Source organism: Eulemur rufifrons, chromosome 2 (assembly GCF_041146395.1).
Source record: "Eulemur rufifrons isolate Redbay chromosome 2, OSU_ERuf_1, whole genome shotgun sequence".
Lineage (NCBI taxonomy): Eukaryota > Metazoa > Chordata > Mammalia > Primates > Lemuridae > Eulemur > Eulemur rufifrons.
In genome coordinates this window covers 33156600-33180265 of record NC_090984.1, presented here as the reverse complement: position 1 = coordinate 33180265, position 23666 = coordinate 33156600, and the positions used below count along the sequence as shown (strand labels likewise).

The 23666-nt window shown below is 39.8% G+C and overlaps 1 protein-coding gene across 2 annotated transcripts in view; it reads right to left on the bottom strand.

Moving 5' to 3' along the window:
* Positions 1-18608: 18608 nt before the first annotated feature.
* Positions 18609-23666, bottom strand: part of VPS13C (vacuolar protein sorting 13 homolog C) — a 163929-nt gene continuing 158871 nt past the window's right edge. For both annotated transcript variants that reach the window (XM_069483234.1, XM_069483243.1), the window contains 3 exons: positions 22079-22202; positions 20606-20689; positions 18609-20271 (listed from right to left, as the gene is read on the bottom strand). In XM_069483234.1, the coding sequence (XP_069339335.1) occupies positions 20170-20271; positions 20606-20689; positions 22079-22202 (310 nt within the window). In that variant the 3' untranslated portion in view covers positions 18609-20169. The remainder of the gene's footprint in view (positions 20272-20605; positions 20690-22078; positions 22203-23666) is intronic.

The window sequence follows — 23666 nt, the reverse complement described above, 5'->3', positions numbered from 1 at the left end:
AGCCAGGCAGCCGAATCAGAGGCAGGGGCCACAGCCGGGTCTCCCCCGCCTCCATCGGAGCCCAGAGTGGTGGGTTCATCTCTCCCCTCCCCGGGGGCCACAACGACAGGTCTCCCCAGCTCCCCCAGCAGAAATGACTGGGTCCAGTTCATCTTTATTTCTCACAGTAGCCAATCTATAAGCACAGGGTAGATATTTGTTAGAAGAGGATTATGAAACGCATTAGTTGATAAAGAAAAAGGAATAATGTATTCCTTGAGCTATATATTTATTGAGTTCTTTCTATGAGCATGTGGAAAGCCCTTGATATCAGTTCATTGAGTCCTGAAAACACTGCATTGGTGTGGGTACCACTGTGGTCCACATATTGGGATGAGGAAACTGAACAAAAGACACACAGATAGGAAAATCCTGGGCCCGGATTCACTCCCAGACAGCCTTGCCCCAAGCCCACAGTCTCAGCCAACTGTACAGCACCGCTTTTTCCCTATCAAAAACAAAACAAAATAAACAAAAAAAACAAGGTGGGAGGATCACGTGAGGCCAGGAGTTCAAGACCAGGCTGAGCTAGAATGAAACGCCATCTGTACAAAAAAAAATAGAAGAGTTAGCCAAGTGTGGCAGCTCACTCCAGTAGTCTCAGCTACCTGGGAGGCTGAGGTAGGAGGATCGCTTGAGCCCAGGAGTTGGAGGCTGCAGTGAGCTATGATGATGCCACTGCACTCCAGCCTGGGTGACAGAGTGAGACCCTGTCTCAAAAAAAGAAAAAAACCCATAAAAACCAAAAAACTAAAAAAACAGATACCCAGGGATCTTTTGCTAAAAATAAGCATGATCCTGTTTCATCTTAACTTACCTGGCACATAGTAGGTGTTCTAGGAATGTATATAAAAGATTAAATTAATGAATGACACAAATGTCAACAAAAAAACACAAATATTGAAGGAAGAAAGAAGCTAAATATGTACAGACTCTGTACTGAAATATTAGCAGCAGTTCTCCCAGCCCCGTTTCATGGTGCATGTGTGCGTGTGTGTCTCACATACTCATACACTGCACACGTCTATGACCTCAAATGAGAGAAAGTGAATATTAATTACTTCTACAAAAAAATATTAGGGGCTCTTCTATCTCTCAAGACGTGCTTGAACACTGTTTCCACGTTGACATTCAACCTTCCTTCCTTCTGCTAATCTTGCTAATACCACTTAAACCTTTATACATGGCACCAAGGGTTTGGGGAGAACTGTAGGAGGAGCAAGCCCAGAGCTTCTACATGGGCATGGGTGGGGTCCATGCTGGCTCCTGCCCTCTCCACCTAAGCCTGGGAGCTTGGTGAGGCCTCGGGGTTTGGAAGCCTGGCTCCCACGTGCATTGTGATGCACACGACAGGCACAGACATACCTCACATGCTCCTTCAGGTCTAGGTGCCAGCTATGGTGTCTGTGTGTGCGTGTTTGTGTGTGGTGCCTGCACATCCCCGAGGGTCCAAATTAGTCCCAAATTTAAATATTTTCTCTCATCATTCCAGTAAATACAGCCATGCATGTTAGAAACATACATACCAATATGGGACTCAAAAATGGATCCTTGCCCCGTTAAACATTATTTCCTCCAAAATGTATACCAACACGTAAGCCATTCCTTTAAGAAATAATGAGTAAAAAAACCAGGGGGACAAACAACATAGAAAAGAAAGTTCAGACAGAGATGGGAGAAAAGGCGATCATTTTGCAATTCCCAAAGGTGGGCATCCTCAGGACAGAGCTCACCCGTCACCTGCCAGTTAATGGGGCCATCCCATGGGTGGATTAGACTTTGGCCACTCAGCGCTCCTTGGAACAGCCCCTTCTATTTCTTCAGAATCCAGCACCCCCTCTCCTCACCATCTCCCAACACTGGCATTAAGAGTTTTCACAAACGTGAAGCCCAGGTCTCTCTGAACGCAGTCGTAGCTGCCCCATTTTGCTCTTGGCCAGAGCCGAGCTTCGGCCGGAGACTGACACAAGCAAGAAGCTGAAGTCGCTCCGCCACCCTGTGGCCAGTGGGAGAACTGCATCCCTCACGCGGGACACAGACCCAGCCTGGAACAATGAGCGCCCCAGCGCGCGCAGTTTTTTGGTCCGAACACCTCTAAAACGCTCCACAATAGTTATTAATTGGACTGGAAACCGCCTGCTTTCATACAATTACACGAACGTGCTTGTGTTTCAAGGGACCGATTCAACTATTTCTGGGTGCTTTGTTCTGCAAAACAGTGTGGTTAGAAGCCACCTCCGTGTCCAGCGCATCCTCCTGCCTCCAGCGAAGGACGCCCTCCAACCCATCCAGGAAACAAACATCACTGCCATTTTGTGACGAAAGTCTGGAGGGAGTGCCACAATCTCCTGCTAACACACACTCATGAGTTTGAAGGTCGGAGTGAGAGGCTTTCTCTGAAGTCAACCCCCAGTTCCTACTGCTAAAACGTTATGAGCAATCCGTGTTGAATGAGATGATGTGAGTTCTAGTCCTAATCTCAGCACTTCCTCACTCTGAGCCTTTCCGTTCTCACCTGTGAGGCGGGAGAGACGAGAGTCATTATTCCTACCTCTGCCTAATGGCTGTAAGAGTAGCAAACGGCAACACGTGTGCAAAGGTACATTGTAAGGCTTGTAAAGTACAGTGGGAACCTGGCGCCCGGTTACTGTCCTCAAATGCTACAGAGTGTCAGAAGAAATTCATACAGGGGTAGGTGGCTCAAAATTAGCTCCTCAAACGTGGAGCCAGGAGGAAACAGAATGGGGCAGGCACAGGGTAGAGGACCAGACACGTCACATCCTCCTGCTCAGTGTGGGGGTCACAGAGCATGCCGAGAGGGGCGCCACCCCCACACCAAGAGCCAGGGGCCTGCTCGCTCGAACTCTGGGTCTGGAGTAATCCCCTTCAGCCACAGAGTGCCAGTGCAGGGCCGAGTCTGGCGGGGGCAGGGAGGCCCAGGGGCTCTGGGACACAGCGTGCCCTGATCACAGACACCATCTGTTCTGGATTTTCTGCAGTTCTGGTTTCAAATATTCCAGTCTATTGCTCCCATAAGGACACATGTGCTTGGTAGGGCCTGACAATTGGGGTTCAGGACATATAGTCCCCAGGGCCCTGGGATCATTATTCATTCCTGCAGCGTCCTTCTGAATCCAAGTGACATAAAAGATGGAAAATGTAAAACCCTCATCAGGGTTTCTGAAATCCCAGCGCTGAAGTGTAGGGCTCTCACAGTCCCCACCCTCTTTAGGGAATCGGAGGGTCCCTTCTCGAGGGATCCCTGAAGCCCGGGTCGGACCCAGAATGCTCCCGAGTCTGTAGTTGGCCGGAACTGTTCCCTGGGACCCCACTCGGAAGCCAAGGGCCGGATCGGAGAAGATGCCCGCTGGAGCACGGGCACTGCTGGTGGCTGCGCGCCCTCTAGTGGAAGATCATGAAAAGACAGCCTGGAGAGAGGCGAAAAGCAACAGAACCGGCCAAGCCAAGGGAGTTTTTCTCGTGGGTTTTCTTCCCTGTGCTGCGGGAGTGCCAGCACACATCTGCTTCCACGTTGACTGGCGGGCAGACTTCGGTGCCTCCTGTGCTCCAGTCTAGGGAACGACTTTCGATTCGTAACAAATCACAGAAACCTTGGAAATTTTTCTGAACAGCAGCTCTCTCCACTTCCAAGAAAAACAATGCAGTTTGGTGTTTGGGCAGCTTTACTCCCTTGATGCGTTTCACACATGGTTCTCCTGGTTCAGGGAACTTCCAAATCTGGGCATCACACCCATGCACAGCCCTGTCAAATAGGAGGTCTGAAAACCGAGACAAATAGTGGCTGTTCTTTTTAAAACGCCTCACTTCATTTCCAGAGCATTTGGTCTTTTTATTAGTCTCTTTAAAATATAAAATCCATTCTGCAGCGCACACCCATTCGTATAAACTGGATTCCAGGAATGCTTGGAGCAGATATACACAGTCCTATTTTGTGGACGTGCACCAGGGTGGCCTACACTTTCATGTAAACTAAAAATTGATATTAAAATTGAATTAAATACCATATAAGAGTTATTAATATTTGATTATGATATGCCTTTGCAATTAAATGTTCTGTGGTTTTAGATACAGATACAACCTATTATATGTAATAACAGTATTTGAATGTGGATATTTAACAGAAATGTTGGATCAAAAATTATGAAATCAAAGAAATTAATAAAACAAAAAGTTGGTTCTTTGAAAAGATAAACAAAATAGACACACCTCTGGCTAGACTAACCAAGAGCACAAAAGTAAAATCTCTAATAACCTCCATTAGGAACATGAAAGGAGAAATCACAACCGATGCTACAGAGATACAAGATATCATCTATGAATTCTACAAAAATCTTTATGCACACAAACTGGAGAACGTGGAGGAAATGGACAAATTTTTAGAGACACATAGTCTTCCCAGGCTCAACCAGGAAGAAATAGAGTTCCTGAACAGACCAATATCAAGAACTGAAATCGAAACAGCAATAAAAAACCTTCCCAAAAAGAAAAGCCCTGGTCCAGATGGGTTCACACCTGAATTTTACCATACATACAAAGAAGAACTGGTGCCCATCCTACATAAACTATTCTCCAATATTGAGAAGGATGGAGTTCTCCCCAACACGTTCTACCAAGCCAATATAACATTAATACCAAAGCCTGGAAAGGACTCAACAAAAATAGAGAACTACAGACCAATTTCCCTCATGAATATAGATGCAAAAATTTTCAATAAAATACTAGCAAATCGAATCCAAGTACTTATCAAAAAAGTAATCCACCACGACCAAGTGGGCTTCATCCCCGAGATGCAGGGGTGGTTCAACATACGTAAATCTATAAATGTAATTCACCACATAAATAGAAGCAAAAACAAAAATCATATGATACTCTCATTAGATGCAGAAAAAGCATTTGACAAAATTCAACACCCTTTTATGATAAAAACGCTTAACAAAATAGGCATTGATGGAACCTACCTAAAAATGATACAAGCCATATATGACAAACCCACAGCCAACATCATACTGAATGGGGAAAAACTGAAAGCACTCCCACTTAGAACTGGAACCAGACAGGGCTGCCCATTGTCTCCATTACTTTTCAACATAGTATTGGAAGTCCTTGCGAGAGCTATCAGGCAAGAGAGCAAAATCAAGGGAGTCCAAATAGGGAAGGAAGAGATCAAACTCTCACTTTTTGCTGATGATATGATGTTATATCTGGAAAACCCCCAGGATTCAACCAAGAGACTCCTGGAATTGATTAACGAATACAGCAAAGTCTCAGGCTACAAAATTAATATACACAAATCAGAGGCATTTATATATGCCAATAACAGTCAATCGGAAAACCAAATTAAAGACTCAATACCCTTCAAAATAGCAACAAAGAAAATAAAATATCTAGGTATATATCTAACTAAAGAGGTAAAGGACCTCTATAAGGAAAACTATGAAACACTGAGAAAAGAAATAGCAGAACTTGCAAATAGATGGAAAAATATACCATGCTCGTGGATCGGAAGAATCAACATTGTTAAAATGTCTATACTACCCAAAGTGATCTACAAATTCAATGCAATCCCTATTAAATTACCAACATCATTCTTTACAGACATAGAGAAAATAATTATACAATTTGTATGGAATCAAAGAAGACCCCGTATAGCAAAAGCAATTTTAAGCAATAAAAACAAAATGGGAGGTATTAATTTGCCAGACCTCAAACTATACTACAAGGCCGTGGTTCTTAAAACAGCCTGGTATTGGCACAAGTGCAGGGACACAGACCAGTGGAACACAACAGAAAATCCAAATATAGAACCATCCTCATATAGTCACCTAATTTTTGACAAAGCGGGAAAGAATATACTCCGGGGACAAGAATCCCTATTCAACAAATGGTGCTGGGAGAATTGGTTAGCCACCTGTAGAAGACTGAAACAGGACCCACAGCTTTCACCTCTCACAAAAATCAAATCACGGTGGATAACAGACTTAAACCTTAGGCGTGATACAATCAGAATTCTAGAAGAAAATGTAGGAAAGACTCTTACAGACATTGGCCTAGGCAGAGAATTTATGAAGAAGACCCCCAAGGCAATCACAGCAGCAACAAAAATAAATGAATGGGACATGATTAAACTAAAAAGCTTCTGCACAGCCAAAGAAACAGTCCAGAGAATAAACAGATCACCTACAGAATGGGAAAAAATTTTTGCATACTACACATCAGATAAAGGACTGATAACAAGAATCTATTTAGAACTCAGGAAAATCAGCAAGAAAAAATCAAGCAACCCTATCAAAAAGTGGGCAAAGGACATGAATAGAAATTTTTCAAAAGAAGATATAAATATGGCTAACAAACATATGAAAAAGTGTTCAACATCTCTAATCATCAGGGAAATGCAAATCAAAACCACAATGAGATATCACTTAACCCCAGTGAGAATGGCCTTTATCAAAAAAACCCAAAACAACACATGTTGGCGTGGGTGTGGAGAGACAGGAACACTAATACACTGCTGGTGGGACTGCAAACTAGTGCAACCCCTGTGGAAAGCATTATGGAGGTATCTTAAACAGATTCAAGTAGACCTGCCATTTGACCCAGCAATCCCATTACTGGGCATATACCCAAAGGAAAAAAGGTCATTCTATAACAAAGGCACGTGTACCCAAATGTTTATAGCAGCACAATTCACAATAGCAAAGATGTGGAAACAACCCAAATGCCCATCAATACATGATTGGATTAGTAAGCTGTGGTATATGTATACCATGGAATATTACTCAGCTATAAGGAATGATGAAGATACGACATCTCTATGGTTCTCCTGGAGAGAGTTGGAACCCATTATATTAAGTGAAGTATCCCAAGAATGGAAAAACAAGCATCACATGTACTCACCAGAAAATTGGTTTCCCTGATCATCACCTAAATACAAATCTGGGAATGACACCAATTGGACATCAGACTGGGGTGGGGGGTGGGGGAGGGGATGGGTGTATGCCTGCACAACGAGTGCATTGCACACCTTTTGGGGAGTGGTGACACTTGAAGGTGCTGACTCGGGAAAGGGGGGGTGGGGAAAAAAATATGAAACTATTGTTTTTAACTTGCACTGTTCACTTAATAATTTATCATGAATATTTCCCATATTATTTCATATCATTGTACAAGAAATAATGTATACATTATGAGGACATACTGTATCTAACAAGATATACTGTTAGACTCTTTGATTCTGTAAAACTAAATTGAAAAAAAAAATATATATAATAAAAAAAAAAAGAAAAAAAAAAAAAAAAAAAACAAAGAACATTAGGAATTTATCTTTTATTTGGTTTCTCTGAGCATTGAGCACCATGCACTTTATATGCATAATCTCATTTAATTCTCCTAACACCTTCATGAAGTAGGTATTTAATTCTCCTAACACCTTCATGAAGTAGGTATCTCCATTTTATTGTTAAGGAAACTAAACAGGGACACAAGATGACTGAGCAGGGATTTGCCCCATCTGTTTGGTTAAACATTCGATGGTCTTCTACTACGCTGTCCTTCCTCCTGTATAAGTGTTGTAAGTACTGGCAAGGATAGTAACCCACTGCTAAAGTACCTAAACCAAAGGATGCTGACTGAATGAAAAAAAAAAAAACTTCTAAAACAAAAAGAATTTCAAATCAGAAAGGTCAAATTAAAGTAATTGCTCAAAAGGAAAAGGATATCGTATAGGCATTCAGCAAAAGGTTTTTATACAAAGATGCCTTTAGAAAAGAGATGTGTCTCCCATCTAAATCACATGAATACATTTGGAAACTTGAAGACCAAAATCGAACGGTGCACAAAACAGTGGTAAGTAATCTCAGAAAGACATAAACTACAAATTTACCAAAAGCACAGCTTTTGAATAAGAGATTGTAAAGCAAATGAGACACTCCCTGCAAAAACACAACTTTGGCTCTACTTTGGTAAGATTTTAGCACTTACCAAAACATTATTGATAATGCTTAGAAAAAAATTCAAATGATTAATTAATCTTAAACTTCACCTTTCCTAAAATTAAATGCCTCCAGTCTAAGGTCCTGGCTGCCTGGTCTGGAATGAATTTAGTTAGCATTTATAAACTGTCAGTGTAAATATCTTTTCAAAAGACACATATGATTATTTTAATTCAAGAAGCCAATTCAGCATTTATAAAAGGTAACTAAATCCATCAACATGCCTGTCCATTTTTCTTTTTGCATTAATAAGACTGTGTTTCATAATTTAATTCTGAAGCATACAATTGAAGTGTGTTTAGATTAATAATAATTATGCATATATTAATATATTCGAGATATTAATATATAAGTTTACTCTATTGCAAGAGAATTAAAGTAAGGAAACTTTATCCTCCAGATCTGAAGAGCATTGAAAATTATAAAGTTCTATTAGAGCTGATTGTGATTGTTTCTCTCCTTACGTTGGTGCTTCCTAGGCCAAATGGCCCAGATAAGGAGAGACTGGTTAATTCTGTGTCCTCAGCCTAGGGCAGTGTTTGGCACATGGTAGGTTATCCACTAAATGTTTCTTTAATTGACCTGTGCTAACAACTTCTAGGTTGCAAGTTTGATTGCTAGAAAGATTTCTAAATTTCACCAAGGACAAATACACCCATCATTCTTTTAAAAACAAAAACAAAAACTCCAAGCTCATTGCAACTGGGATTTTTTACTCATGGTTCAACCTACTCAACCCACTAAAGGACTGGAAGTGCATTCAGAACCAACCTACTCAGTTCCCATCAAGGAGACAGACTCAGAGAGGTGAGGGGCAGCCCGAGACCCCTCCCCAGGCCTTTTGACTGCAAAACTGGTGTTCCTGTCTTAGGTCTGTGCAGCTGGGGCCTCACGAGGTGCCCACACCACAAAGAAACAGCTTCTCCGAGATAAACAACAGTATCTCTTCTCTGTCCTCAGTGACTAGCCCATTCTCCGTGGGGCGGTCCAGGCAAACATAGCAAGTAGCACAGTGGGCCTTGCTCAACGCCAGTGGAGGTGAGCTCAGAGTCTCTCCTCTTCAGCAGCTGGGAATGAGGAAAACGGACAAATGAGAAAGGGGGATTTGCGGGGACAGAAGGGGAAATCAAAAGGTGGAATCAAATGCAGGTAGTGGGAGATCTGTCTGAGCTGATCCTTAACCAAGTATCCTTACTCTGGCCTTGTTGTGTTGTGTTGAGTCTCCCGTTCAGACGGCCAGCCCCATGAAGACAAGAGCCATTCTGGAGGCAGCTGTACGGTATTTCCATGTATTTCTCACAGGAAGGAGGAAAGATGTGGCAAGCTGCCTCAGAGAACTAATGAGTGGGAGCTTATCTTTCTCTGGGAGGCCACATTATTGTGCTTATCTCTGTTTTAACAAAGATATTGAATCAAAAGCAAATGTTTCTAGAAGCAACAAGGTAACTCTGCAAAGCCCTGGATTCTCAATTAATTAGTCAGATCAACCCTAAGACATGTTTGTTTCAGGTACGTGGGTTCTGCCTTAGTAGAGGGAGATTCCTAATCAAAAGGTTTAATTATTGGCTAAACCAGATAGTCGCAGGGCTAATCTGACACATGGAAATGCTAAATGAGTGTCCACAGTAGGTCAAAAGCTTTGGGAATCTGAACCAGATTCCTGTAGTGCCGTGCTACATCCAGAAACATTTTCTTACACAGAAAACCTCAGTAGCTCGGTTGTCAAAGTAATTCAAGCCAGGCCTTTGCTCTATTAATGAAATATAAAAGTTAGGTACAGCTAATTAATAGTATAAAGTATCACTTAAATTACCTTTCAAGCATTCTCAATTACCTTAGGAGGAGCAATTGACAATCATTTGGTATATGAGATATGAATCAACTTTAATTCATTAAAGCGGGTCCCCCAGAGCCCTGGCCAGATCATACTTTGATAGCCTAGTTTAAGTTACTGAAACTATTTGTACTTGAAAGTCATAGAATTAGATTGCCTTAGAAATTCCCTTCTATGTAGTCTGACTTTGTATATTTTTACTATACTATATAGCATTTCTATCTTAAAGAGAAAAAAATACGTGCATTATATGTGGCTATCTCAAGTTTGACTGACGACCTTTTAGTACTCCCCCCGGCCGGCCCCACGACCCTCTGGGACCCTGTTTACCCCTCTGAGAAATGAGAGGCCTTATTTCTGCCCTTCGTTATCCCTCTGACAACGTGGTTCCCCATGGTTGCAGCGGCCCTCAGACGTCAGAATCAAACCCAGCCACTTCGTTGGGGGGAACCTCAAGTGTCAGAAATAGTAATGTCAAAATCTCAAAATGCCAAAAATCTCTTGGGCACAGCAGCTTCTCCAGAGGGAAGGCATCCGTATTTCTCTTGCTTTCTCAGCCTGACTGCCAGGCTCGGAGTGGGGTGTGAGGGAGGAGGACTGGGGTCTCCTTAATCGGAACGGTGATTGTCCCTCAACTCCTCCCCATCCGCAGAGCAGCGCCTCACACTGCCCCTGTCGGTCACTTTCTCCAGGGTCACTTTCTGAGTCACTTTCTCTAGGGTCACTTTCTGAGTCACTTTCTCCAGGCGCCGACCCCCACCCGGGCCCCCGCTGCCCCCAACACACCCCACTTACCCGCGTCTCCTGCCAGTCAGAAGGGATGTCAGCTGGCTGTGGGAGGGTGGGGATGTCTTAAAATCACCAATTTTAAGTATTCCAATTAATCATCTTGTCTGCAGTCCCACTCAGAGCTTGGCCTTCGCTTTGCTTTGGGCGTACGCAGCGTCCAGTAGCTTTCTGCTGTGACGACAACGTCCCCACCGGGGCTTCGGGCCCAGCCCCACCCAGGTCGCTCAGCCAAGGGCAGCCAGTCCTCCCCCTCCTGTTTGTTGACGTCTCTGATCCGCGGTCCCCTCCTTGCAGGGCGTACCTCCATCGTTCCTCCACGTGGCAGGGCCAGGAACCGTGCAGGTACACACAGGTGGCTCTGTTTAGCCCGACGCCTCCGGGATAGTTTGATCCTTTCCCCTCTCCCCGTTTTCCCTTCTTGCCTTTTGCCAAGACCCAGAGTTAGTTCAACGTCTTCCTCTGAGGGCCTCGTCCCTCACCAGGAGCCCTCCCGGACAAGCAACCCTTCAGAAAGCCATGGGGGGCTCCGGCCTGGCCTGCGAGGGATGCCCCAGCTGCAACCGGGGACCACCGCACAGCCATGGGAGAGAGGGAGGCTCCCGCCTCCCCTAGCTGTGCTGACACAGTCCTTCAGGTACTGTCCTGACCATGACGCCACGCTTTTCTCTCTCTCTCTCTCTCTCTCTCTCTCCCTTCCTTCTTCCCTCTGGCTTTTTTTTTTTTTTTTTTGAGACAGAGTCTCGCTCTATTGCCCAGACTAGAGGGCCATGGCATCAGCCTAGCTCACAGCAACCTCAAACTCCTGGGCTCAAGCAATTCTCTGCCTCAGCCTCCCGAGTAGCTGGGACTACAGGCATGCGCCACCATGCCCGGCTAATTTTTTCTATGTATTTTTAGTTGTCCATATATTTTCTTTCTATTTTTAGTAGAGATGGGGGTCTCGCTCTTGCTCAGGCTGGTCTGGAACTCCTGACCTCGAGCGATACTCCTGCCTTGGCCTCCCAGGGTGCTAGGATTACAGGCATGAGCCACCACGCCCAGCCTGGCTTTTCTTTTAAATGTGAAACATTTCAGATACAGAAAATGTGAAAAGTAATCTTTTAAACATCCATTTACTTACTACCCAGATTTAACAGATGTCAATATTTTACTGTTTTTTTCTAGCAATCTCTCTTTTATTTGATGAACAAATCATGGCAGATATAACTAAAGCCCATCCCGCTCCCTACCCCATTCCTTCTCTCACCCTCCCTTCCCAGAAATAATCATTTTCCTAAAGTTGGCATGTATAATTTTCATGTATGACTCATGTATTATTAAATGTACATGATCTATATCCTTTTGTAACTGTTCTTTTCCCTCAAATCTTTGTTTTTTAGATTCTCTCTCTCATATATATACATATATATGCATATACATATACATGAGAATGAGAGAGAGATAGGGAGAGAGAGCTCATTTCTTACAGCTGGGATTTTAATATTCTTTTGCATATTTTTAATCCATTACTGGTAGACAGTTGTTTCCACAGTTTTGTTTTTATTTAAAGTGTTGCAGTGAACACCTTATGTACTTACTTATTTCTCTTTTTGCTTAGACTGCATGAGAGCTTCTCTAGATTGGATATCTAAAGTGGAACTGCTGTGTATATACGCGTGTGTTCAGCTGCGGTAGGCATTGCCAAATTGCTCGCTGAAGTGGTTCTACATCCCATCGGCAATGTTTTACTGTGTGCGTGTCAACGCATCCTGAGAAACATCAGCTGTTCCCAAACTTCCATTTTTGCCAGTCTGACAGATGTAAAAGACCATTTGATTATTTCAATGTGCATGTCCATGGGTAACTTTCAGTTTTCCTTTTCTGCAAATTGTCTGTTCATAGCATTTGCCCATTTTTCAATTGAGTTGTTGTCTTTTTCATAGTGAGTAGAAGGAGTTCTTCATATATTCCAGATAATAACCCTTTGGCAGTTGTATTGGTTGCATATATCCCTTCCCAGTTTGTGGCTTGTCACTTAACATTTTAATGGTCTTTTCTCTCACAGAAAATTCTAGCTTCTCAAGACCATAAGGATATTCTCCCATATTTTCTTCCAGAAGGTTAAAATACTTCTTTGCATTTAGGTCTTTAATATACTTGCTGTTTATTTTGGTGTGTGGTATGAGGAATGAATCCAATTTTTTTATATGAATAAATTTCCCAAGTAATATTTATTGAATAGTCTATCTTTGCTGACTGAAAAATTGTCTTATTGAGGCAAAATTCACATTAACAATGAACCGTTCTAAAGTGTACAATTCAGTGGCACTTAGTACATTCACAGTGTTGTGTAATCACCGACTCTCTCTAGTTCCAGAACTTTTCATCACCCAAAAGAACACCCCATACCTTTTAAGTAGTCACTCCCTCTCATCCAGCCTCTGGTAACCAGCAATCTGCTCTTTGTCTCTTTAGATTTGCCTATTCTGGGTATTTCACATAAAAGAAATCATACAAGATGTGACCTTTTGAATGTGGCTCCTTTTACTTAGCATAATGTTTTTGAGATTCATCCATCTTGTAGCATATAGTATTTCATTCCTTTTCATGGCTGAATATTATTACATTATATCTGTATGCCACAATTTATCTCTTCATCTCTTTTTTGAGACAGAGTCTCACTCTGTTGCCTGGGCTAGAATGCCGCGGTGTCAGCCTAGCTCACAGCAACCTCAAACTCCTGGGCTCAAGCGATCCTCCTGCCTCAGCCTCCCGAGTAGCTGGGATTACAGGCATGTGCCAGCATGCCTGGCTAATTTTTTCTGTATATATTTTTAGTTGTCCAGCTAATTTCTTTCTATTTTTAGTAGAGATGGGGTCTTGTTCTTGCTCAGGCTGGTCTCGAACTCCTGAGCTCAAACAATCCACCTGCCTCGGCCTCCCAGAGTGCTAGGATTACAGGTGTGAGCCACCGTACCCGGCCTTCATCTCTTGATAGACATTTGAGTTGTGTCTACCTTTTAGCTATTATGAATAATGCTGCTATGCCTAAAATTTAATGTCACCTTTGAGATTAAATGAAGTAGAATATGTAAAGCACTTAGAACAGTGCCTAAAACTTATATAGTAGGAAATATATAAGTTTTAGATACTATTCTTATTATTGTATTATATATTTCTATGTATACACAGATCTGTTGTTAGTCTGTTTTGTTGCATCTATCTTCATCTATTTCTCTAAAAGATGTATTGTCTGAAACTGTCCTGGCCATTCAGAGACCATGAGAGGAGACAGCCACCAAGCTGAGGACAGCAAAGCAAAAAGACGGAAAGATTCTGCCTTCATGGATGATGGTAGTGTGTCATGAACTAACAAAACAGGATGCCATCTATGTCTCACTACGTCACTTTCCAACATGTTAGGTAATAAATCCCCTTATTTGTTAAGCCAATTAAATCAGAATTTTCTGTTACTTGCATCTGAAATACGCTACTGGATATACCATAATGTAAACCTACCATTTAGTGGTAAGTCTCCCAAAGGTGAGCATAAATTCATCCCAACCAGAATACATGGCTTTAACCAGATGACTGATTTAGTGGCACATGAGGAGCCTGCGTTTACTCTATAAAACTTCCTACGGAAAAAGGATGATAACTATGAGAAGTTGAAGCCACAAGTAACCACAGAACGTCTTTTCATCTTCTCATGCAAGTGGGTCAGAAAAGAACATCTGAATGCATGCACAACTAGTCAAAAATATTTAAAGCTGCATCCATATTAGTTATAATTTGTTTTATCTATCTTGCTTCCTCCAGCTTAAAAATGGTCCATCTCTGCAGGCTGTTGTGTTTACAAAGAGGTGGCATAGTGTGATAGGAAAGGAATGTGATTTAAATCAGTTCCTATACTCTGGCTTCTCTTCAGATCGTATAAATCTTTCGCCTTTTAGATCAGTTCCTGAGACTGCACTATCCAGCTATGTGAACTTGGGTAAATCACTTCTAAAACCTTGTTTGTCTGCAAAATGGAAATATCATTATCTGCCATATGGGATTGCTATTAAGAATAAAAGATGAAATATGGACTTATAAACTGTAAAGCTCTTTAGTATGTTAGTTACTAAAATGTCTTTTCTCTGATTTAGTAATTTAATCCATGCAAATTAACCCACATGGTTAACATTTGTATTCCTTTATCCAAAGCAATGATTCCAATAAATTTCAGATGACAAGGCTGGTTAGCAGAGAAGTCTTCTGAGTGTGTGATGTCTTACGGAGAGCCCAGGTTGGCCTGGTGTTAGCTGTGGCCACCTCACACAGCGTGGCTTCTCAGACACCTGACCAGCACTGGTAAGGGTGAGCCTCTGAGGAGGAGGAGCAGGATCCCATTTTCACAGCAACAACCCGGCTCCAGACTTGGCCATTCCTGCTCACAGGTCTTCCAGGGGCTCTCTTTGGGGACTCAGTTACCCACAGTCTCTACATCCCGACCGTTTCCATCTAAGGGCTAGCAACAATCTCTCACACTTTCTCTTTTATCTGTTAAAGGCTCTGTAGTTAAAACCAAAACAAACAAAAAAACCCCACTGATTAAGAATGTATATTTAATGTGTGTGGGGATGTTTTGAGAAAGAGCAAATAAAAACTTCTTCAAGCAACATATCTCACATTTTCTTAAACTGATCATTCCAGAAGTCTTGTTTTCAAATGAGGAAACTAAGGCTAAGAGAGGTAAAGGGATTTTCTTAGGGTCTTTGATTTTTAAACTTATAGTACCACACAAATTCACTCTTTTAGTAAAAGTGATAAAGGGGATAACTTGATAATATTCTTATGTAAGTAAAAGTTACAAGATTAATAAATTACGATGAGAAATTTTACTTTATATTAGTAATTGCTTTAATAGATCAGGATACTTAGTACTGTTAGAAAAGTAGTAGAAAAATGGAATTGTCCAAGTATCCAAGTATCAACTGCCTTAGCTGTTTCCTGGAACACTCCTGCAAATTAGCACACCATCTCCTAAGAGGGACATGGATGACTGTTTAGGGAGAGCTACCAGGATTATGGGATGACTTGAAGTTAAGCCTAATTAGGGATGGTTTAGGTAGGAAAAGATGAGAACTTGAAAAGAAGACTCATGTGCTTGCTGAATGAATGGTAGACACAAATCTATTCTTTAATTCTATTAGGTAGTGCTCCCACACACAGGCTTCTATATATAGAAAAAGTCATTCTTATTCTGATGGCCCTAAGGATTTGGGCTCAGTGGATAACAAAAAAACAGATGCTCAATTTAAGGCCCTTCCAACCATAAACTATTATTACAATACTACGAATGTAAGTACAACTAAAACAAAAGCTCCCAAGTGAATTATTTTTGCTAAAAAAATGAGTGGTAATAGTCATTAAAAATAATCCATTAAACACAAAATAAACATTGTTAGTGTTTCTAAAAGAGCTCCATTATAATTCAACAGTAATTGATTAAGCATTAATTTTAGGTAGAGTGGGAAATATATTTTTATTCACAGGTCTAAGTCATGCATAGTCAGTCTTTAGGGCACTTACAAAACAGTCTTTTCAATAGTATATATTCACCACCTGGATTATAATAATAGTCATGCAAGATTTCTATTCTGTTCATTTGGGGTCAACTTGAAAAGAGTGTTTCCCAGGCCCTTAAACTTTAACTGTAGGAATCTTTTACATAAGCAATCGTTTCCTACACCAGGAATTCCAGATATATTCAAATGTCCCACAGACTTTACAACTATTCCAAATCTCTCAGGAGTATGACTCCCTTCTCTTGGCTTAAAGAAAAAAATCTACTACCCCATAGCATAGATTATTGAAAAGACTGTAGAGTCCAGGAAATCTTTATTGAAAAAAGAACTCTAATGTTAATCCTCTAATTCATGCCCTATTTTTTCTTTCTTCTTTTTACTATTTTTGAAAGCATGAATCACTCTGAATTGAATGAAGTAGGGAAGATTGGATCAGAAGTGTCAAAGTAGGTTAAGACTCTCTCACAGTACTCCACAGGGAAGGGAAATGTGCCCTGTTCCAGAGTGGCTGCTTAATTTAAACCATCAATAAGTGCTTGCTTAACTAATTTGCGGCAGCATCCTCTGGTGAAGCTCAAACTTTATAGCCTCCATTCAAACTGCAATCTTTGAACACCTGCTCATTTGTTACATTACTACTCCATAATGTCACGTACAATGCTCAAAAATATCAGTTCTTTGGCAAGCCCCTAGCCAGTTGTGATGGAGTATGCATCCTGGGTGTGTTTTTTCTGCTTCCGGTATCAGCAGAACTCTATGACGGTTTATGGTAGAACACCAGGCATTTGATTCTTAGTTCTGACCGTGCATTAGAAATGGAGATAAGTTTTAATGTCTCACATCCAAAGTTTTTATTTTCTCACTTTGACTAGTAAACTGTCACAATAGTATTAGACCATACGTAAGAACACTCCAGCGTGAATTAAAGATTAAGCCTAAATTCTTCCACTAAAGGCACCATAACCAAGAGAAATGTGCTCCCTCTGCTCCAGTGAGTCTCAATTTTTTCTCAGAGCCAAGACACAGGGCACAGAACACACTTCCACCAATACTGATGGTCATTCTGGTAGTGATTCTCAACCAAAAGGGCTTCTACCTAGAAGACAGATGATCCAGAGATGAACAACCTGCTATCCTCTAAGAATCTTTGGTTGTTCCCCAATAAAAAGATGATTCTTCTAGCTCTGGCAGTAATTCCAACTCTGTGTTTTAACTGGCATTGAGATCTGTAGAGCTCTTTACAAGTCTGATTATTTTAAATCCAAAACACTATTTTTCAGTCCTGGCTGTACCTTTGAAATATACATGGAGTTTTGTTAAAAATCCATGCCCAGGCAGCACCAGATCAATAAGCTTAGAAGACCCAAAGCACCAAAAAGATGATAGTGTCCCCCTTTGTACATAATTCACAATGAAAACAATACTAAATCATGAAACACGTGGGGAAGTCCACCTTAGATTGAATTTTTCGTGTAAAGCTTGGGTGCACTCTTCCAATTTTTTGTTCCTTTTTTATTTTGATGCCCCTGTTTTGCTACAGTCCTCAGCATGACCCTTCCCACTGGACAATGCAGGCCTGGGTGAGTTTTCAGACTTGTAGTCTGAGCCCCAAGTGGATGATGGAGGGGAAGGGAGAGAGGGGGTGAGAGGGAGAGAGACTGAGTAGAAGCATCCCAGACTGCCATGCAGGGCATGCTGTTTAAGAAAGGTTCCATAAGGCCACTCAAAAGTCCTCAAACCAAAGTCAGCTATCAGAGGAGTTCTGTGTCTCCCACGAAGGGCCTGTCTTAGTATACTTGCCGCACTCAGTGGCTGAGAGGAACCGTGGAAGGCACGGACTCAATGCAAATGCAGCAATGGATTTCAAAGTGCAACTGGGCCTTTGGTCAACTGCATTCTCTGATGCAATGTGGTAAAGGGGTGTAGGACCCCCGGGAAAAAGCTTTCCCTTACTAGCAAGTTTTGAAGCCCTCCACTAACTATTAATCTAACTCTTCACTATTATAGGATCAGAAGAAGAAAAAGGAAAGACAAAAAGTAAAAGCAAATGTTACCTGAATAACACAAACTCAAAAAATTTTCACACCTGTGAACAATGTACCAAATGTTTTATTTCTCTCAGTAATTCATATGCAAATAATTGACTCTCAAAGCATTTAAAAAATGCACAGTAGACATTATTGCACTTTACCAATGAATTACTTCTGTCCCAGGAGATTAAATCAAATAAAAACGTTACAAATACATGAATGTTGATTTTGAAACCAACTGAGATAATGAATTTATCAATTTCTATACTTTTTCTTAGTCAATGTTTTGTTCATGCATTTTTAGAATAAACTATCCGTGTAATATAATTTCTTAAATATTTAGGACGTTTTCAATAGCTATGATTCCTATGAAAAATATAATTAGATATCCCAAATTCCTGATTAAGTCAGTTTTGAAGACACAAAATACAAGAACACTTGTTATGAAATTGTTTATAATGATCCTTTTAATAAATTCCACTTAATCACTAACATAAAAATTTGGTTTAAAGCTAGAAGTTTTATATATGATATTTTTCTTCACAGACAAAAATGAATACCTTAAAAAGGCACTGACTACCAGAGATCAAACATTTAGGGCATTAGTTATTGCGTTCTCTTTTTAGATTATACATTAAATAGCACTAGGAAAATTTTTAAAGTTTTATGGCCAGGTCTTTAAAAACATGAATAATGATGATAGAACCACTACCACACATAAATACAAATAGAGCAAACCAAGTGTGTCCACATCTTCATCTCATCATTAATTCAGCAATTTGAAATAAATGCCATGTTAAACACCATGAGCAAATATAAAGGTTCATCCAAAAAATTAAATATCTTTGAGTATTTTTTAGTTTTAATGGACAGTGCATCTCTGATCAGCATAAGTGAGTTGCAAAAAGGATAAAAAGTACTGCAGTGAACTGACTCTCATGGGCCTGCCCCTTCAAAGAATATATCTAATACTTATTTTTCAAAGCCTATTTTACTTATATATAAAGCAACTAGAGATTTTTCACTCTTCCTAGTAAGTATTTAAAATACATTTCTAGGTATGCATTACAATTAAACATTAATTTATGATGCCTTTAAAGTCTTTCAACTTCTAAGAAACAATTCTGGAAATATAAAAATACCAAATTTTACATATCTCTGAGCCTTGAAAAACTTAAAATGTGATATATTCATATATTAGCAAATTATAATTGTGCCATATAAGTTCATCTTGAAAGAGCATCTAAATAACTTCCAAATTTTTGTGAATACTCCATTACCAAAAATAGAGTATATTTTAAGGTTTGATTGTCCATATTTCTTTTATTATAGTGCAAGGAGGAAAAATAAGCACCAAAGTAAAACCTGTTTTCTTAGGAGAAAAACAGTGTTTTCATGAAAAAAAGAAAAAGAAAACATGCCATTTCTCCCTTTAGTGGCTTTTCTTCAGTCAATGACCCTGTTTACCAAAAATGTTATCTCAGTTCAATTATTAAACAAATCATATCACCCTTAAACAAAATGTTAAAGTGTCCAACATTTGACTATGGGTAAAACCTTTCAAAGAACACTAGTCATTCTAAGGTCCTTTCTTATTCTTCACTAAGGGTTTTAATTAAAAATAAGCCTACTGCCCTCTGCTTCACAATTTTAATATCAATGAAAATTTCACTCTGAGTTTGAAGTGATGTTCCTTCAATGGTCTGATCCATAGAGGTGGCAGCGTAGAAGTGGATTGCTAAAATACACATGGTTACAAAATTAGAGTAAAACCTAAAAGGGGAAAAAAGTAGAAAACTCAATACTAGCTATTCGAGAAAAATAAAACTAAATGAGTTTTTGAAAAATTCTCTTTAGCAATATAAAGCAGTGATTTATAGACAAGACTGATGGTTGGTTTTCCTCCCCGAGATCTGTGATTAAGATGGTATTTGGGGCCTGAGAAGTCTCAGTGATGACTGCTTCATCAATTTTTGCTGGTGTCTTGTTGACTGTGCATCCTCAATGGCATGATACGCTCTCTGCAAAATAAAATACTTATTACGAATTGTAATGACAAGTACAGGCTCATTTGGTGGAAGAGAAAGGTACAAAAGCCAGAGTTGGAGCTCTCCACACAGGTCCAATAGCCAAGGACAAAGACACAGTCCAAATACGTAATGCAAAATAAGACCCTTCCTCCCTACCGAGTCCACAGTTTATTATTTTAAGCTTATATAACCAACCAAGTTATAATTGGAAGAGGTTTTGGGAGAAATAAAGGGTATTGCTAATTGTAACGGGAGCTTTTTGTTTTTTTAACCTTTTAGCTAAAAAAAAAAAAAGTGAAGAGTGCTCTTAAAATAAATCTTTTACCTCTGCTGTGGTGGTATCCTTTAGGTAAATTTTCCGAAGACAACCTTTATTGGCACTGTCTTTCTTGTGGAACAGACCCTGCTCCTGTTTCAAAAGAAACAATGACAGAAAAGAAATTATGCTGAGGAAGAAAAAAATGCTTAAATGTCTATTTTATAATCAGTAGACTAACCAAATACACATATTCAAGTATGATACGAAATAAATCATCTTGGTATAAGGATACTGGTACCATGTGTGAGTTGTTAGAATTTATAAAATTAGATGAGTATAGACCAATCTGTATAAAATAATGGCTTTCTACAGGCTATGATAAATAGCCTACAGAAACACCACTTGATAACTCATCACATCCGACAAATCAAAAAACCATTCCTTCATTTCCTTGGTTGATAGATAAAATTCTTATATAATGTAAAATACACTGAGTCAATTCTCACCACTGATGTGAAAGAAAAGTGACAGCTGAGAAAACTGTAAAATATATGCATAGTGACATAGTCTTTCCTAGTTTGAAAATTGTGTTTCATACGCCAAGGCACTCTTTAAATTTTGGCACTGTACAATGAGATAATGCTGAAATTACAAAATGGTAGGGTGACAAGGTAGTTCTTTTATTTGTAAATTTTCATGAAAAGAAAAGTTAACATCAAGCACTGGCCGAAATAGCTCAGTTGGGAGAGCGTTAGACTGAAGATCTTCAAGAAAAGTTAACATCAATTAAAGAATAACAGTACTTGCATCTCTATTAAATTTTATGGTAGGTTTTTCAGACAGTTTTAGTAATAGAAATAACATTATTGTTTAGGAAAAACAAATATAAGAACTACCATATTTATGATGACAATGCATAGTTTTTTTTAAAGGCATGAAAATACATTTATAATACATTATATATAATGTAATAAACACATGTTCCAAAGTTAAGCACATGAATCTGACAACTAAGCAAAACATGGGGTACCATTTTTGCTAATTACTTACTAAAGTTCTTTCTTAGAAAATGATGGGGATAAAAGACATAAAAGTATTGTTACATATTCTGTAAATGCCAAATATTATAAAATATGGGTATTTTAGACATATTATTTATTTTTACCAAATCATTTAATAATCTCCTGAAAGCCTAAAAAAGGGAATTTTTCCAAAAATGCCTAATTATAGCAAAATGAGTATCCATATGAAGTAAAAAAAAAAAAAAAATCTTCTATTTATTAATGCTTAATTCACCAAAAAAGAAATATCAGCATATCAGAATCCTAATTCTTTGGGCGGACAGACTGATATTTCACTGGATACAGTCAAGGACTATTAGAAAATAAAGTACAGTCACACAAATAACTGACTACATCTTTCTTTACATCTAAGCATATAATAATAACGATAATTATGGCACTAAAACTGTCATAAAGTATCAGTTTCTACTCATTTAATAAATTCTTAGCTCTAAAAATATGATTCATGTTTTCTTACCTTAATCGAAAGTTTCAGCATATTTTCATTGACACTAGGAGGACATACAAAATCTTCAAACGGACACTGCCAGTCTACCGACATATGGCCTAGGATTTCAACTTCCTTTACATACAGCACTCGCCTGTTTTGTAAAAGAAAACAAAAACATACAGGTAGTGATGAAGACAGGCAATTATTCTCACTAATATTTCACTCTGCTGGATGGCACAGGTAGCACTGGCTTAGTAAACAATAAAAACTGGCACTGAAAAGAAAGTGCCTCACATTTTTTTAAAAGTCTAGATAACTGTCAAAGAGTAAATATGGTAACTACTCAGCTAACGAAGCAGACTTTCAAAAATTCCCCTTCTGCCAATCTTGCAGGATTCAGAAAAGTATAACTTTTTTTTTTTTTTTTGTAACTGACCAAAAAACTGATAGGGAAATCATGTTTGAAACACATAAGGAATAAGCAGTCCTGTCATCTGGGAAGTAGTAAAGGCAGAAGCCCCTGAAAATGTTTTACTTGGAAAATTATTAATTGCTCTTTATTGTCAGTCATTTATGCCTTCCAGTCAAGAAAGAATATGCAAGAAATGTCACAAACCTCAAATGTCAGCAAAGATTCACTTTAGGCCTACTAATATTAATAAATATCAGATTCAAACACTTAACGTGTATGTACTTCATCGCAGGGTATCCCATTTTACTCAATAGCAATAAAAAAAAATAAACAAGAGTCCCACATTGATTTCCCAGTGTGTGATTCAGATTAACTACTGATATAACTATACTTGATTTTAAGTTTCTATTACAGAGAGCAAAACTAGAAAAGTAGAAGAACCGTTAAGTTGACAAATACCTAGGATGCCAGAGAAACAAGGAAGATAAAGTTTCTGCTTGAAAAGTACTCACAGGCTAGAAGGGGAAATGGTACAGCACAATTAGACAAGTGCCACCAAACAGGGTGCAGACCAGTCTTTTGGAGCACAGGAGAGAGGGGCAGATTGTACTGATAAAGCAGGTGACCCAAGAGTTGATTCCTGAGTGGACGGATTTCTCCACATGGGAAACGGGAAATGACAGTCCAGGCAAAGGGGGAGCACGCGGACATATGTAAGAGTACAAAAAAGGGAAGACTTATCTGAGGAATGTGGAAGTCAGTAGCTGGAGTACCAGACATGTACAGTGGTGATATGGTGAGAAAATGAGCTTATTGCCAGGCCTTGAAAATCTTTTTGTCACTGTAAGAAATTTTGACTTTAATCTATAGGCAATAGAAAATGATATGATAAAGTTTCTTGTTTTAGGCCGGGCGCGGTGGCTCACGCCTGTAATCCTAGCACTCTGGGAGGCCGAGGTGGGTGGATCGCTCAAGGTCAGGAGTTCGAGACCAGCCTGAGCAAGAGCGAGACCCCGTCTCTACTAAAAATAGAAAGAAATTATATGGACAGCTAAAAATATATATAGAAAAAATTAGCCGGGCATGGTGGCGCATGCCTGTAGTCCCAGCTACTCGGGAGGCTGAGGCAGGAGGATCGCTTGAGCCCAGGAGTTTGAGGTTGCTGTGAGCTAGGCTGACGCCACGGCACTCACTCTAGCCTGG